The 13,909-nt window shown below is 54.6% G+C and overlaps 1 protein-coding gene across 6 annotated transcripts; it reads left to right on the forward strand.

The window, feature by feature from the left end:
• The first annotated feature begins 1,917 nt into the window (after nt 1-1,917).
• Nucleotides 1,918-12,303, forward strand: RNF44 (ring finger protein 44). 6 transcript variants are annotated; one of them, XM_011362236.2, is made up of 12 exons: nt 1,968-2,220; nt 2,954-3,007; nt 6,870-7,021; nt 7,187-7,409; nt 7,743-7,910; nt 8,334-8,507; nt 8,606-8,767; nt 8,847-8,971; nt 9,378-9,465; nt 9,553-9,674; nt 9,815-9,914; nt 10,093-12,303. In XM_011362236.2, exons 3-12 carry the CDS (start codon nt 6,915-6,917, stop codon nt 10,153-10,155), a joined length of 1,332 nt encoding a protein of 443 aa, XP_011360538.1. In that variant the 5' UTR covers nt 1,968-2,220; nt 2,954-3,007; nt 6,870-6,914; the 3' UTR covers nt 10,156-12,303. The 6 variants fall into 6 exon arrangements, with proteins under 6 accessions (XP_011360544.1, XP_011360540.1, XP_011360538.1 ...); XM_011362242.2 differs by lacking the exon at nt 2,954-3,007 and having other exon boundaries at nt 1,918-2,220; nt 7,281-7,409; XM_011362238.2 differs by lacking the exon at nt 2,954-3,007 and having other exon boundaries at nt 1,967-2,220.
• Nucleotides 12,304-13,909: the final 1,606 nt, after the last annotated feature.

The following is a 13,909-nucleotide window of genomic DNA, read 5'->3' on the forward strand; positions in this document are numbered from 1 at the left end:
CCTTAAAAACTCTGAACTCCCTCAGGCCAGGAGAGGAGTATTAAGGGATGGATTGTGACAGGGCTTTGTGCAAATGAAATGGCATGAAGTGAAGCTCAGGCTGCATCTAGCCCTGAGTTCAGAAGAGGGAGTTCAGTACAAGCTGGTGACTGACTTCACAGCTTCCTGTAGGAGGTAAGATGGGAGCAGAGCCTCAAAAGGCAGAAAAGAATGATGAATTGTTAGAAAGGAAGGGAAAGGGCGTCCCTGACAGGCAATCCAGCTGAAGGAAGACAGGAAGGTGACAGGCAGTCCAGCTGAAGGAAGACAGGAAGGTGGCAGGCAGGGAAGGCCAGAGGGAGTTCCATCATGGTTGTGGGAGAGGGCTGGGGAGAGGTGAACCTGAAAGGTTTGCTGGGGAAGCTTGGTAAGCATACCCCTAAAGACCAGGCAGTAGGGAGCCGTTGCAGGTTCTACCTCTACACAGGCAAGCAGGGGGTTGTCTTAACAATGCGGACACCTTCGAATGCGGGAAGGATTTCCTAATGGCTTTTGCATATTGAGAACAATAAAAGGTTGGAAGGGATATAGGAGAAGGAAGAATTGATGATAAGGAAATGGTTAGAGAAAGCCATCACCCTGTACATCCCCATTTATTCTCATGCACACAGAGTGTTAACTGTTGTGGAGAGAATTTGGCTTTCCAGGTAACATCTGTAGGAATGCATCATAAACCTGATCTCCCATGCCTAGAGATCTGCAGACAACCCCTGAGTACCATCTTCACTCATTGTGTTGCTGGCTGCTCACCCATGATGCAGTATTAGATTGTTGCTGGTCTAATCAAAATAAGCATGTCAGTTCCCCATACTTATGGATTTTTCTATTGGATACCTTTCCTGAAGAGGGATTTCAGACCCTAAGGGAACAGAGTTTTTATGGCTTAAAGACTAAAAACATTCTCTTTGACAGTAACTTTCTTTAGACTTTTCAGTAGGTTATATTGTATAGGGTTTTTTTTTTTTTAAGAGCAAATGTACAAAAGCATGTGCAATAAAAAGTTTATCCTCCTGACCCAGTGCTCTCTTCCAGTTGTCCTAGGACAGTTGTCAATTTCCTGTATATCTTTCCAGAAATAATCTATGCAGGTATTGTATATATCTAATTAAAAAAAAAAAAGATACATACTATTACACTCTGTTCAGCATCTTGCTTTCACTTTTTATTTTTAAATTTGGGATTATGAAATATACCAAAGCATAGAAAATGACACTATAACCACCCCCCCATCCCCCCACCCCACACAGGTTTAGGAAATATTAACATTTTGCACTGGTATCTCTTTTAGGACTGTCTTGGAGGTATCCCTATGTCCGTGCAGTTCATACACAGGAGTCTAGTTACTGATTATATGTATACACCATTCTTTATTGGGCCTGTACCCAGCTCTTGGATATTTAGGGTATTACTGATTTTTTTGCTTGATCAATATGGATTTAAAAAAATCCATATTGACTTACTTTGTATGTCTTCCCAGAGGGACTTCGAGACAAAAGGGAAGAAGCTTAACTTTGGCTTAGGTTCTAGTACATGTTCAGCCACACTTCCCTAGCTGTGTGACCTGGAGTGGCACCCCTCCTGATTCTCTTTACCCGTCTGTAAAATGGGCAGGTTGTAGTAATCCCTCTGTCTCATTGTTGTTTGGAGGAGTACAGTAAAAAATATACTTTGTTGGGCTCCGTTCCCCAATCTCCGTAGGCAAGAAGCATTCCGAAGCCCAGCCTAGAGCGGAGAGCACTTAGAGCGCGACACGACTACTGCCCAAGCTTCAAACTGTTACCCGCGCCTTTCCCTCACCACGCTGGGGGCGGGGTGGTTAAAAAAAAATGCCTCTGTGACGTCAGCGCGCGCAGAGCCAATCCTGCTGCGGGGCAGGCGTTAACTCATTTACATGGCTTGCCCGCTATTGGTCTGTTGGGCAATCCAGGCTGTCCCAGTTTTTTAAAGCCTCCGCGTAGTATAAACAAGGAGAAGCGCGGAGGCCAGGCCATGATGTCATTTAAGTGCAGTAGCTCTTGGGGCTGACGTCATCTCCGGGGAGGTTGCCGGACCGGGGTTGTTAGGGCTTTCCGAACCACTCGGACTGGTCTAAGAGGACGTCCCAGCCTGGTCGAAGGTCGGCCCCATTGCACTTCAGTGCCCCAAGCGGCGCCCCATCTCCAAGGAGGGGACCATGACACAGTAAGTCCGGGCTGCGGCTTTCCCGGAGGGACCCATTTCTGAAGCAGGGAAACTGAGCCTTCCAGGTGCGAGTGGTTCGTGAGTTTGCATAGCAAGTTCTATTTGCAGCTGATTGATCTTGCCCACCCCGGGGTCTCCCATCTTTAGGGTAGGCCATGGGGCCCCGCCCCTTGCCTATGATGGCTGCGGTCACTTTAAGTGAGAAGGTGGGGGCGAAGTTTTTTTTTTTTAAATCTGCCTTCCAAGATGGCAGCCTACTAATCATGTGCCTAGTCGTGGCGAGTGATTGGTTCTCGGGGCCCCCGCAGGGCGGAGCTTTTGGCGCGGGGCGGGGCTGCCGCGGGCAGCTGCCGGCTACTGTTTGCCGGAACCTCCCGGCGCGCCCCCGCGAGGCCCCTCCCGCCCGGCGCGCGACCCCGCCGCTCCGAATGTTGTGAATCAAATGTGGGGTTTGTTACATTCCGCTGGCGCCGCGGACAGTTCTTAAAGGGCCAGCCGCAAGCAGCTGCGCAAACCCAGCCGCGTCCTGCGCCGCCTCCCGCTCCCGGAGGGCCTGGGCCGAAAGAGGCTGACCGCGCGTGGGCCTCGCAAGGCAGACGCCGGCAGACAAAGAGGGCCCCGGAAGGAGCCGCACTGCCCCTGGACCAGGGGGAGGGAAGGGAGCATATTGTTCCGCAGGGCGGGGGCTCTTAAAGGGTCCAGGCAGCACCCCCCACCCTACCCCCTTGCCCAGGTTGGCCGTCCCAGTTCCGGAACAAAGGAATCAACGTGTGGCCAGCGGCTGAAGGTGAGTCGGGGCCACAGCCCCCAACTCCTATTTTCCGCATCCTTGGAAACTCCTGCCCCCCTCCCCTGGGACTGGGGGCTGTATATAGCTGGCTCCGCAGGGGTTAATCACGGGCGGTCCGGAGGGAGACGGTGAGACCTCTAGGCTCAGAGACACCCCCCTCCCTGCGCCCCCCAAGGCCAGGACGAGTCTCCCTTCTCCCGAGGCTGAGCGCTGCGGTTGGAGAGGAAGGAGCCGCCCCCTCCCCCTGCCGCCGCCACTTCCTTTGTTGTTGCTTTTGTCTCACGCCGAGCACATGGTCCGGGATCCTCCGCTCTTAAAGTCACAGCGTTCTTGCCCAGACGCCGCAGTGTGGCCTCCCGCCCCTCCCGTCTCTCCGAGCGTGTCATAAAGGAGTGAGAAGGGGATGAGGGAGGCCCTCCTCTGGGCGTGTGTCCGCATATCGGCCTTCCGTCCCCATCCAGTCCCCGGAGAGAGATGGCTAAGGAAGCTTCCCGGAGCCCCGCAACCTGTACCTGGCCTGCGTTGAGGAGGGGCCTGCCCCTCAGGGACACTGGTCTCCTACCCCGCTAATGTGACCATCTGGTTTCTTGCTTCTTGTCTCTTCTGGTTTTACTTGGGCGCTCTGGGAAGGAGAGATTTCCATCCCCATTTTACAGTTGTGGTAACTGAGGCTCAGAGAAACGGAGAGATTTCCTTGACCAAGGTCACTCAGGGAGTCGGGTCTGGCCAAAGACTCCAAGTTCCAGGCCTGGCTGGCGGTCCTGCCCCTCAACCACCTCCGGGCACTTCACGTGGGGGAGCTCTACTTGCCCACCAGACAGTGCTGGGCCTGGGGGTGAGAAGAGGTAGGGAAGGGGCTTCTCATCCCGCTGAGTCTGCTCATGCTCTCAGAGGCTGGCTTTGTTTATCTGTAGCACAGCCCCTTGTTCCTGCAAACAGCCCCTGGGCCCAAGTGAGGAGAATGGACTGGCTTCTGAGACCTGGGTGGGAGTAGCTGCTGGGGCACTGAAAATAGGAACTTGGCTGCCTCCTGGGGGAGGGCGTGGATGCAAAGTGTCACCGTGTCTGTTTCAGGCAAGGTTGGATTTAGGGATGGGATCCTCAAGACTCTTCGTATAGACCTCATTGAGAACACAGCACAGAGGAGTGTGAAGCAGAGCAGTTACGAGGTGGCTACTCTGCTATTTGACCTTGAGCAAGTTGTTACCTCTAAGAGCCTCCTTCGCTTCTCTCCACAATAGGACCAGTCACAGGCACCTTAGGGAAAACTGATCTCCTGATCTCCTTTAGGGCCTGGAATAGAGTTGGGATTAGGTAGTTCTTCGGGTTACTCATGCCAGTGAGAGAGTCAGGAGTTAGGGGAATCTGGGTGCAGGGGGACAGTCAGGACCAGTTTTGTCTGTCTCTGGCAGTGTGACCTAGAGCAAGTTACTTCCTTTCTTTGGGTCTCGGTTTCCTCACCTTTGAAGTGGGTGTGTTCCTTCTTTGCCACCTCTGTTCCTAGTGGGACTTCAGGAATCAGGGGCCCCTTCCTTGCCAACTAGGGTATCCCCTAGGGAGGCATATCTCTCAGCTGCCTCCTGCCTGGCTTGAAGTGGCCCCTGATTTCTGCTTGGGGGTGGGGGTGGAGAGCAGCCTCTTTTACTCTCTAATAGGGATCATTTATACCTAAGCTTTACAGACCACTCCTGCTGTGGCTTGTGAGAACCCCTCACCAGTCCACTGGGAGGTGGTCTTTGGCCTGTTCCCATTTGACAGATGAAGAAGCTGAGGCTCAGAGAAGGGAAATAATATGCCCAAGACTCTGGCCATCTCTGAGCCTCAGGGTCCCTGCTTCCAAGGGTCACTATGAGGACTCATTGAGATGGCACATGGGAAGTACTGTAGTTATTATTAATATTCCTCGGCAGAACTCTGAGTTCTCAGGATCTCTGAGGCCACTTACAGCAGAGGTTCCCAAACTTGGCTGTACTATAGAAATTTCTGAAGTATTCGATAAAAATCTAGGTGCCCTTTTTCCCCAACCCTCCAAAGAGTCTGATCCAGGAGGTCTGGGGTGGACAAGGGATCTGCTGTTGCAGTTATTTGAAGGTTTCCTCTGAGTCTCTCTTGGCCTTTGTTTGCTAGGTTGGATTGCCAGCAGGAATCAGGGAGGTTTGTACACAAGTGTGTAAGGATATGCACTTGGCCCACACCAGGGGTCACAAACCCAGTCACCTATGGTGGGCAGGTGAGGAATGGGCCTGGGATGGTCATGCACTGAGTGAAGGGGGTCCAGGGAGAATGACAGTCCAGTGGAACCAGATTTTCTGCTCTCCCCACCTGTTCCCCCAGGAAGAAGCCAGATTTGTAGTCATCCCAATTCTGAATTAGTACTGACTTCACTGCTGCCAGACTGTGGCCTTGGCTCTGTGCAATCACCTCTCCAGCGTGCATTACCATCGGGCCTGCCCTAGGCTGGATATAAGCTAGTCCCGGGCCCTGCCCACCCACTGCCTAGTGCCAGAGCCTGCACTGGATAGGAGAGGTGTGAATTCCAACTCTTCCACTTCCTGACTGGCTTTGATGGGGCTCCGTCCTGTCAGCTGGAGAAGAGTCTCTAACGCTCGTTTTTTGAGTTAGGGACAAAGCTTTAAAGACAAGCACAAAGGAAATGTTCTTGCCACTGTTGGCAGGAAGGAACGAGGTATTGAGGGGACAGTACACTGGCCCCCTGGCTGTGTCAACAGGGATGCAACACTTAAAGCTGGGCATCAAGGATGCATAGATGTTTCGTCAGATGGAGAAGGGACTGGGGCGGAGGGCTGCTCCCTGTGGTAGGAACAGCAAAGAGCTGGTCCTATTTGAAGCATCCTTCAGCTTTGCAGGGCCTGACTTGTTCCAGAGCTTTCCTGGTAGTGGGGGCCTCATCCCAACTTCTGGAGTTAATGAGCGATCCCCCTAACTTTTCCCACCTGGACCCCCAGCTCCCAGGGAGGAAGGAGACCTGCCCCACCCCATTCCCATTCAACTTCCTCCCTTAGGTTCTAGCTTCCCCTTTTTTCTCAGCAAGCCCCACCTCCCACTTGAGAGCTGTGTGGGGCCCCCAGGACAAGGGCCTGGCCGCATTCCAGACCCACCCCACCAACCACGGTAGCCGGCTTCCTTCATCACCTCCTGGGAAAGCCCTTGGGTTGGACTCCTCCCAATGGCAGCAGGGTCCAGTGGGAAGCTTGTGGTCAGCACACCCGCTAGCTTTGACACTTGGGCAAGTTCCAGTCTCTCTGAGCCTCAGTTTTCTCTTCTGTAAAATGGAGTTGACAGTACTATCTTTGAAGAGTAGATGAAGTCATTCATAGGAAGGCACTGTGGGATGGGTTATGGAAAGAAACAAAACTAGCTTGCCTTGGAACGGGGGTGCCCAAGGGCGGGAACTGGGTCAGAACTTCTTACCCGGCAATAGTGGAAGGAGAACTGGGCTCCAAACTTTATTGAAATCCCCCTCGGGCTAGTCGGATAGAAGGGAAGAAGCAAGAGTTCCCCCAGGGACCCCACACCAAGTTCGCCTGACTGGAGTCACCTGGCCCAGAAGCATGCTGGCCAGCCCTTTGAAACCACCACAACCCTGAGGGGCAGTGTAGTCCCATTTTACAGAGCAGAAAACAAGCCTGGGCTCCCTGCTCCCTTGTCTCAGCACCGAGCCCCAGCGCTAAGCAGAGGGCCAGAACCACAGCACATGTGCATGGGGAGCAGGGGCACGGTGGACATCGGCAGGCCCTGGAATCAGACTGCAGAGATTTGATTCTGTCTTCCAGACCCCTCGTGGAGCGAGTGACTATACTGTTCTGTGCCTCAGTTTCTTTGTCTGTTTGACTCCTAGGGTTGTGAGCCCTAGCCCAGCCCCTCCGCCCCTCTGCCACCCCTGATGCGACCATGGGCTCTCGCAGTGACTAGGTGGCCACCCTCTGCCCCTGTGGGTCAGTGGCGATTGTCTGCAGGACCCAGCAGCACCCCGGGCCAGCTCCAGGGAAGGTAGGAAGGATCCTCCCAGTCCTGCGGACCCCAGAGCCCCTGGTGTCAGGGCTGTTAGCTTGGGCCTGGAGCACAGGAGCAAGGGGTGGTGGGCACAGGGCCCTGAGCTATCTTCCTTCTCCAGTGGGTAGTGACCTTGGCTTCTCTCCATGCTCTGTGAATGAGTGGCCCCCTCAGTCCTACCGGGGCCTCCTCTCTGTGGTGCAGCCCCGGCCACGAGGGCCGCCCGCCTGCCCAGGATGAGCGCTTACCCTCCCAGCAGCCACCGCCCCGACCGCCACACCTCCCCGTAGAGGAGCGCCGAGCTTCGGCTCCTGCCGGCGGGAGCCCCCGAATGCTGCACCCAGCCTCCCAACAGAGCCCATTCATGGTTGATCTCCACGAGCAGGTAGGTAGAACACCCCCACCCTGCCCCCCAGCCTCTGGCAAGCCTGTCTGCAAAGCAGAAGCGGCAGAGCCCATTATTAGCCCTGCTTTACAGGCTGGTAGATTGAGGCCCAGAGAAGGGAAGGGCCTGCCCTGGGACCACACAGTAGATGAGTGGTAGAGCTAGAAGCCCCTTCTAGGTTCCCAGAGGGTTATCTTTGCCCTCTGGGGCCTGGGACAGGCAAGAACAACCAGGTCTGTATCTAGGTAGGCCCCAGCTAGAGAAAGGAGGGGACTTTCTCACCTGGTGGCCAAGCTTCCTCCCTACATTTCCCGGGTCTTTCTCCACCCACAGGTGCACCAGGGACCCGTCCCTCTATCCTACACAGTCACTACAGTGACGACCCAAGGCTTCCCCTTGCCTTCAGGCCAGCACATCCCTGGCTGCAGTGCCCAACAGCTCCCAGCATGCTCCGTGATGTTCAGCGGGCAGCACTACCCGCTCTGCTGCCTCCCGCCCCCGGTGAGTGAGGGCCTCTGCCTCCCACCCACCCTCATGCTCTCCCACCCCTATCCCCACTGAAAGGCCCTGCACAGGCCAACGGCAGAACTGCCAAGCCTACGCCAGTCGTCTGGGCTGTTGGAGTGCCACCCAGCTCCAGGCCGCAGCCCTGCCCAGAAAAGCATGTGTTCTTGTGCTGTAAGAGAGCTTCTCAGGGGTCAGGACCTCCCTGCACCCAGTGCCTGTCTTAGGGTTTGGGGTGGTAATTGCGCCTTAAGAGTGTAGTGTCCTGCCTGGGTGGCCTAAGCCAGGGATGGGACTGTCCAGAGGGCTTCAGTGGGGACTTCTTGCTGGATAGGATGGCCCCTGGCCCTCATCACAAGCACAACCCCAGCCCAGAGCCCAGAAGAACATTCTCCAGCCCCCTGCCCCCTCTCTTGTCAGCTGATCCAGGCGTGTACCATGCAGCAGCTCCCCGTGCCCTACCAGGCCTACCCCCACCTCATCTCCAGTGACCACTACATCCTACACCCCCCACCGCCAGCCCCACACCCCCAGCCTGCCCACATGGCACCGCTTGGGCAGTTCATATCGCTGCAGACCCAGCACCCGCGAATGGTGAGTCTGGGCAGTAGAGCCAATGCTGGAGGGGATGCTATTGGGGGCAGGGGCTTCCCTGTCTTTGATTCCAAATGACCCACCCCTGCCTTTTCCAGCCCCTGCAGCGGCTGGACAATGATGTGGACCTACGGGGGGACCAGCACCCTTTGGGGAGCTTCACCTACTCCACCTCTGCCCCAGGCCCGGCCCTGTCCCCATCCATGCCCCTGCACTACCTGCCCCATGATCCCCTGCACCAGGAACTGTCCTTCGGTGTGGTGAGTGCCTCCCAACCCAGGGTCTGGGGCAGTGAGAGGTGGCCCAGTTGGCTAACCTGTCCCTGCCCGCATCCCACAGCCCTATTCCCACATGATGCCAAGGAGACTGAGCACCCAGAGATACCGCCTGCAACAGCCACTGCCCCCGCCGCCCCCACCGCCACCCCCACCACCGTATTACCCCAGCTTCCTGCCCTACTTCCTGTAAGTAACAGCACATCTGCCCCAGAACCATGCTGCTCTATTCTCCTGGGGCCTCCAATGGTTAGACCCAAACACAGTCGGTGGTGTCCAGGGGACTCTCAGGCCATCTGGCACCCCCAGCAGACACATGCATGCGCGTGCACACACACTCACACACACACATTCTCTTTCTCTCTCTCTCTCTCTCTCTTTCTCTCTCTCAAGCCCCCACCCCCGCCCCAGTTCCTCCCTCCTTTCTTCCCACCAACTGGGCTCTTCCCTCCTATAAGGTCCTTGGACAAACACTGAGGCCCCAGTGTGAACAGTGCAAAACTCTGGGCTTTGTTTCATGGAGGGAGTTGGGAGCAGCTCTGTGCCCTCACCCCTACTGACCTTGACCCTGATCCCCCGTACCTATCTCCCCTAGCTCAATGCTGCCAATGTCACCAACAGCAGTGGGGCCAACCATCAGCCTGGATCTCGATGTGGATGATGTGGAGATGGAGAACTATGAGGTCCCATGGAGCCCTATCCTGGGAGGTGAGGGCTAGGGGGGCCTCTGGCCTTGGCCACTGCTGACTCGCCCTCCTGCCTGTACATAGGCCCTCCTGAGCCTGGCGGAGCGGCTGGGAGACGCCAAGCCCCGAGGCCTCACCAAAGCGGACATTGAGCAGCTTCCGGCCTACCGATTTAACCCGGACAGCCATCAGTCCGAGCAGACACTGTGAGTGCCGTGCCCCCGTCTCCTGCCCTCTGATCACAGACGGGCTGCGTGGGGGCCCCGTCCTGAGGAGTGGCCTTGTACTCTGCAATGAGCCTTTCCTCGGCCATCATCATGGAGGTGACACTCTGCCCTCCTCCCAGGTGTGTCGTCTGCTTCAGTGACTTTGAGGCGCGGCAGCTGCTCCGAGTCCTCCCCTGCAATCACGAGTTCCACACCAAGTGTGTCGACAAGTGGTTGAAGGTAACAGCCCAAGCCGCTCGCTCCCCAGTGTTCCTTGTGTGGTGAGGGAGGCGGGTGAGCTGGGGCTTCCCTTCTTTGTCATCATCCAGGGACCAAGTCCCCACCAGGCAGCGGAACAGACTTGGAGGGGATAGGAGACAAATGACAGTGGGGCTTCAAGTGCGGCTGCTCTCCCCAGGCCAACCGGACGTGTCCCATTTGCCGGGCTGACGCCTCCGAGGTGCCCAGGGAGGCCGAATGAGGCCCACAGCCGCCCAGGAGAACCCTGCCCGAAGCTCTGGAAACCTCCCCAACCCAGGGAGGATGGGAAAGGAATGGCCCAGTCTTACCCTGCCATTCCCACCTGCATCTCCAGAACTGGTGCCAGGGTCAGGCCTGAGAGAAGCCCCTGCAATAAGCCCCCTGCATTTGCCAAGCTCCAAAGACCCCTTCCCCAGCCTGCCTGCCAGTCCACCTGCCACAGAGCTGCCTGAGTATCCCTGATTCTGTCTCCCTCCTGTTTGCCCTCGGGTCCGTCTCCTTTTTCCTACTGGCACTGGGAGCTAGGGGTTTGTTTCCCCAGCACAGCTGGTGGAGACCCTTGGCCCCAGGTGGCATTGACAAGCATGGACACACGGTGGTATGAGGCCATTTCCTGAACCCCAGGCCCAGGTCCTCCTGCCTTCACCCCAGTCAGACTCACAGCCAGCTCAGCCAGCTGGCTGTGAGGGGTGGCTCTGGCCCTCGCCCCAGGGACAACATTCCAGCCCCACCCCCAGGCTGGAGGGCATCAGAGCCAGCCTCCCTTGCAGAAAGGAGACAGGGCCCGGGTCACGCCTGGGAGAGGGACCTCCAGTGTTCTGGTGGCCACCCCTCTCTGGCAGTGATGGGGACTGGGCGCCCATGCCCATCTCCCTGCTCTGTCCTTCTGCATGAACGTGAGGAGCAGCAGTTTTTATTTATTCATTTGGCCCAAGATTGCGTACAGGATTTGGGGGGTAGATTTTTAAACAGTTTGTTTTCTTTTCATTAAATGGGAGGTATAGGGACCAACTAGGACCCAGTGCCCAGGGGACAGGAAATGGTCCAGTGGTGCCGCCCGGTCCACATGCATGTGCGCGGCTGGGGCTGGGCCGGGTGGCTGGCGGTCATGGGCGAGGGTAGGGGGTATGTGCTCAGCCGATAACTGCCATGCACTGTACTGCACACGTCCCCAGAGCCTACCGGGACCGTACGCTTTTCAGGGCATTTCTCCCTCCAGCCAGGGCCCGTCTCCCACCTGCCTGGGCAAGTCTCCTCCAAGGAAGTCCCAGGAGGACAGGGACCAGGGAGGGTCTGGGCCCCACTTCCAGAGGCCCCCCTCCCTCACCCTTCTGGTCCCTTTCCTGTCCTACCCCCAGCTGGGGTTGCTGCCCCGAACGAACCGCGTGTGGGGCCGGCACATCCTAGCAGGCAGCCCCTGGCGCCTGCTGCCTCAGGGATGCTCCAACCACCCTCGTTCTCCTGGCAGCGGCCCTGGCTCCCACCTCCCCCAGCCTGCCATGGGGCCCCATCAGCCTGGCCCCACCCCCACGGAGAACCCAAAGTCTTACTGTATATAACTCCAGGTGACGTTTCTATATTTATAGCAGTGTTGAAACCCCACGTGTTTTACACAGAACCATCCTCTCCGACCCCTCCCTTACCCACCCAACAAAAGGTTTTCAAAACCCTCCAGTTCCTGGGGCAGGCGAACAGGCTCGGATTGTGTCGGCTGCAGCAGTGGTTCCAACCAGCAGCTACTGGGGGCGGGGGGGGAACAACATTAAAAAAAAAAATCATTAAAAAAATTTATAAAACAATTATTTAGGATGTTTGTGATTTGCCGACCTTGCTATAGATGCCATATTACCAATGATTTCCTGTGGTGGGGGCTTGTTATTGTTTACTCTTATTTACCAACTTCTGGCCTAGGCATGACAGTGGGCAGCATCCCCCAGCCTGGCTGGGCCCAGCACCTGTGTTCTGTGTTAGAAAGGTTTTATATATATATGTAACTACATATATATATAAATATATGTAATTGGGGGGACCCTGTTCCTTGCACATTTTACAGTTACCTCATTTTTCCCATGTATGTATTTGAGAAAATGCTAATATATAGAGAAAAAAATGGTTCTTAAAGCTTAAATGTGTGGTTTTTCCATTCCATTGGATTCACATTGGTTTGTAGCATTTAACATAACTAGTATGTTGTATTATATATATGTGTATACTGATTGAAATTTTTAACAGATTTGTACTTTTTTTAAAATGAAAGTTGCTAGTTCTGCTTGACCAAGTAGTGCAATCATTATTTTTTTTAATATTGTTGCTGATTTCAGAGGGATATTCACTAATAAATGTATGATGTATATCAAGTATTGCCCAAGCTGCCTTTGTGCCTGTGTTCTTTTGGTGGGGGTGGGGGGCGTCAGTCTCAGAGTGAGCAGGGGACAGGGATGAGGGAGGTGGGCAGGGGAGATGGTTGGCTGAGACCCTTAAGGGCACCTCCTGATGGAGACAGGTCTGCCAAGCCCCATTCACTGATAACTTCCTCTGCTCCACATGCAAATGAGGCAGGATTCTGTTGGCAAGTGATGGGATTTCATCTAACTGGCTTGAAGAAATAATCACTTACTGGTCTGTCATTAAATTTTGGAGGTAGGTTCTTCAAGTATAACTGGTGGGAACCACAGACTCCATCTTACAACTTTGTTTTGAAGGAGCTCTTTCTGTGTGGTTCTTGGCAGCTCCAGCTCAGTTTTCTATAGCCTGCTCTCCATGGGAAAACCATTTTTCCTGGGAATTCTAACAATTTCTGGAATGGAGTCTTGTTATACCAGCTTGGGTTGTGTGCCTATCCCCGAACTCTGCTACTGGCAGGGAGCTACAGCAACGTGTTTGGCCTGGCCTGTGTTACACAGCCACCCACTCTAACCTGACCCCACTGAGACTTTGTGGACTGGAACCCCTCATCCCCAGGCTAAGTGGGGACAAAGGGCCTGGGAGCTACCAAAGGGATCAGATTGGCGATGATGTATTCCTCTTATCCCTATGGTCTTTGGTGCTGCAGGGATGTCGGCTGACCTGTTAGCCTGTCAAAGCAGCATGGTCTGGGGCTCAGAAGACCTGAGACTTTGTGTCTGTGATGCCACGATCTGTAGCTTTCCTTAGTCAGAACTTCTCTGTTGGCCTTTGGCTCAAATGCAAATTAGGGACAGAATCAGTTGAGTGATTCCTTAAATGTGTTTCAGAGAAAGTCCCATGGGAGCACGATGGGGTTTGTACAAAGCAAGGCTCTGTGTTGAAATAAGTTTGGGGAATCCCACGTCAAAGGTAATAAGCCTATATTTCGGGGGTTTTCTGAGCCTTGGCTCTGCCAACGTGTGTTGTAAATCTCAGAGTGGATTTTCATATGGCTACACACAGCTCAAGCCACTTTCTCTGGAGCACACTGGGACACAGTAGATGAGACTGGAGGTAGCAACTGAGTTCCCTGGGCCCTAGTGTGAGAAAATTGTCAGGCGAGGAAGTTCCTAAGCTTTTTTTTTAGTATTTCAGGAAGCCTATAGGAAAGAAAAATCACATGAGCATATCAATTGATACAAAAGAAAATTGTCCAAATTCATTCGTGATAAAAACTCAGCAAGCAAAGGATAGCGGGTATCTTACTCAACTTGATACAGAGCATCTACAAAAAAAACCCTACAGCTAACGTCATACTTGTGTGAAAGACGATGCTCCCCACCACCCCTGCCAGGAGAAAAGCATTCTAAAGGGAGGGAACAGAATGTGCAAAGGCCCAGAGGCAAAGATGCATTTGAGCAAGAGCACAGGAAGAAGTCGGAGAGGAGAACAGAGGCCGGGTCCCAGGGGCCTTATACACCGTAGTGAAAGATTCATCTGCTCTCCAACACTCTGAGTGGAGGTGTATGTACTACTCTCGGTTTCCACTTGGAGGAACTGAGGCTCTGAGAGGCCTAGGTAGAAAATGG

The sequence above is a fragment of the Pteropus vampyrus genome, unplaced genomic scaffold (assembly GCF_000151845.1).
Source record: "Pteropus vampyrus isolate Shadow unplaced genomic scaffold, Pvam_2.0 Scaffold74, whole genome shotgun sequence".
NCBI lineage: Eukaryota > Metazoa > Chordata > Mammalia > Chiroptera > Pteropodidae > Pteropus > Pteropus vampyrus.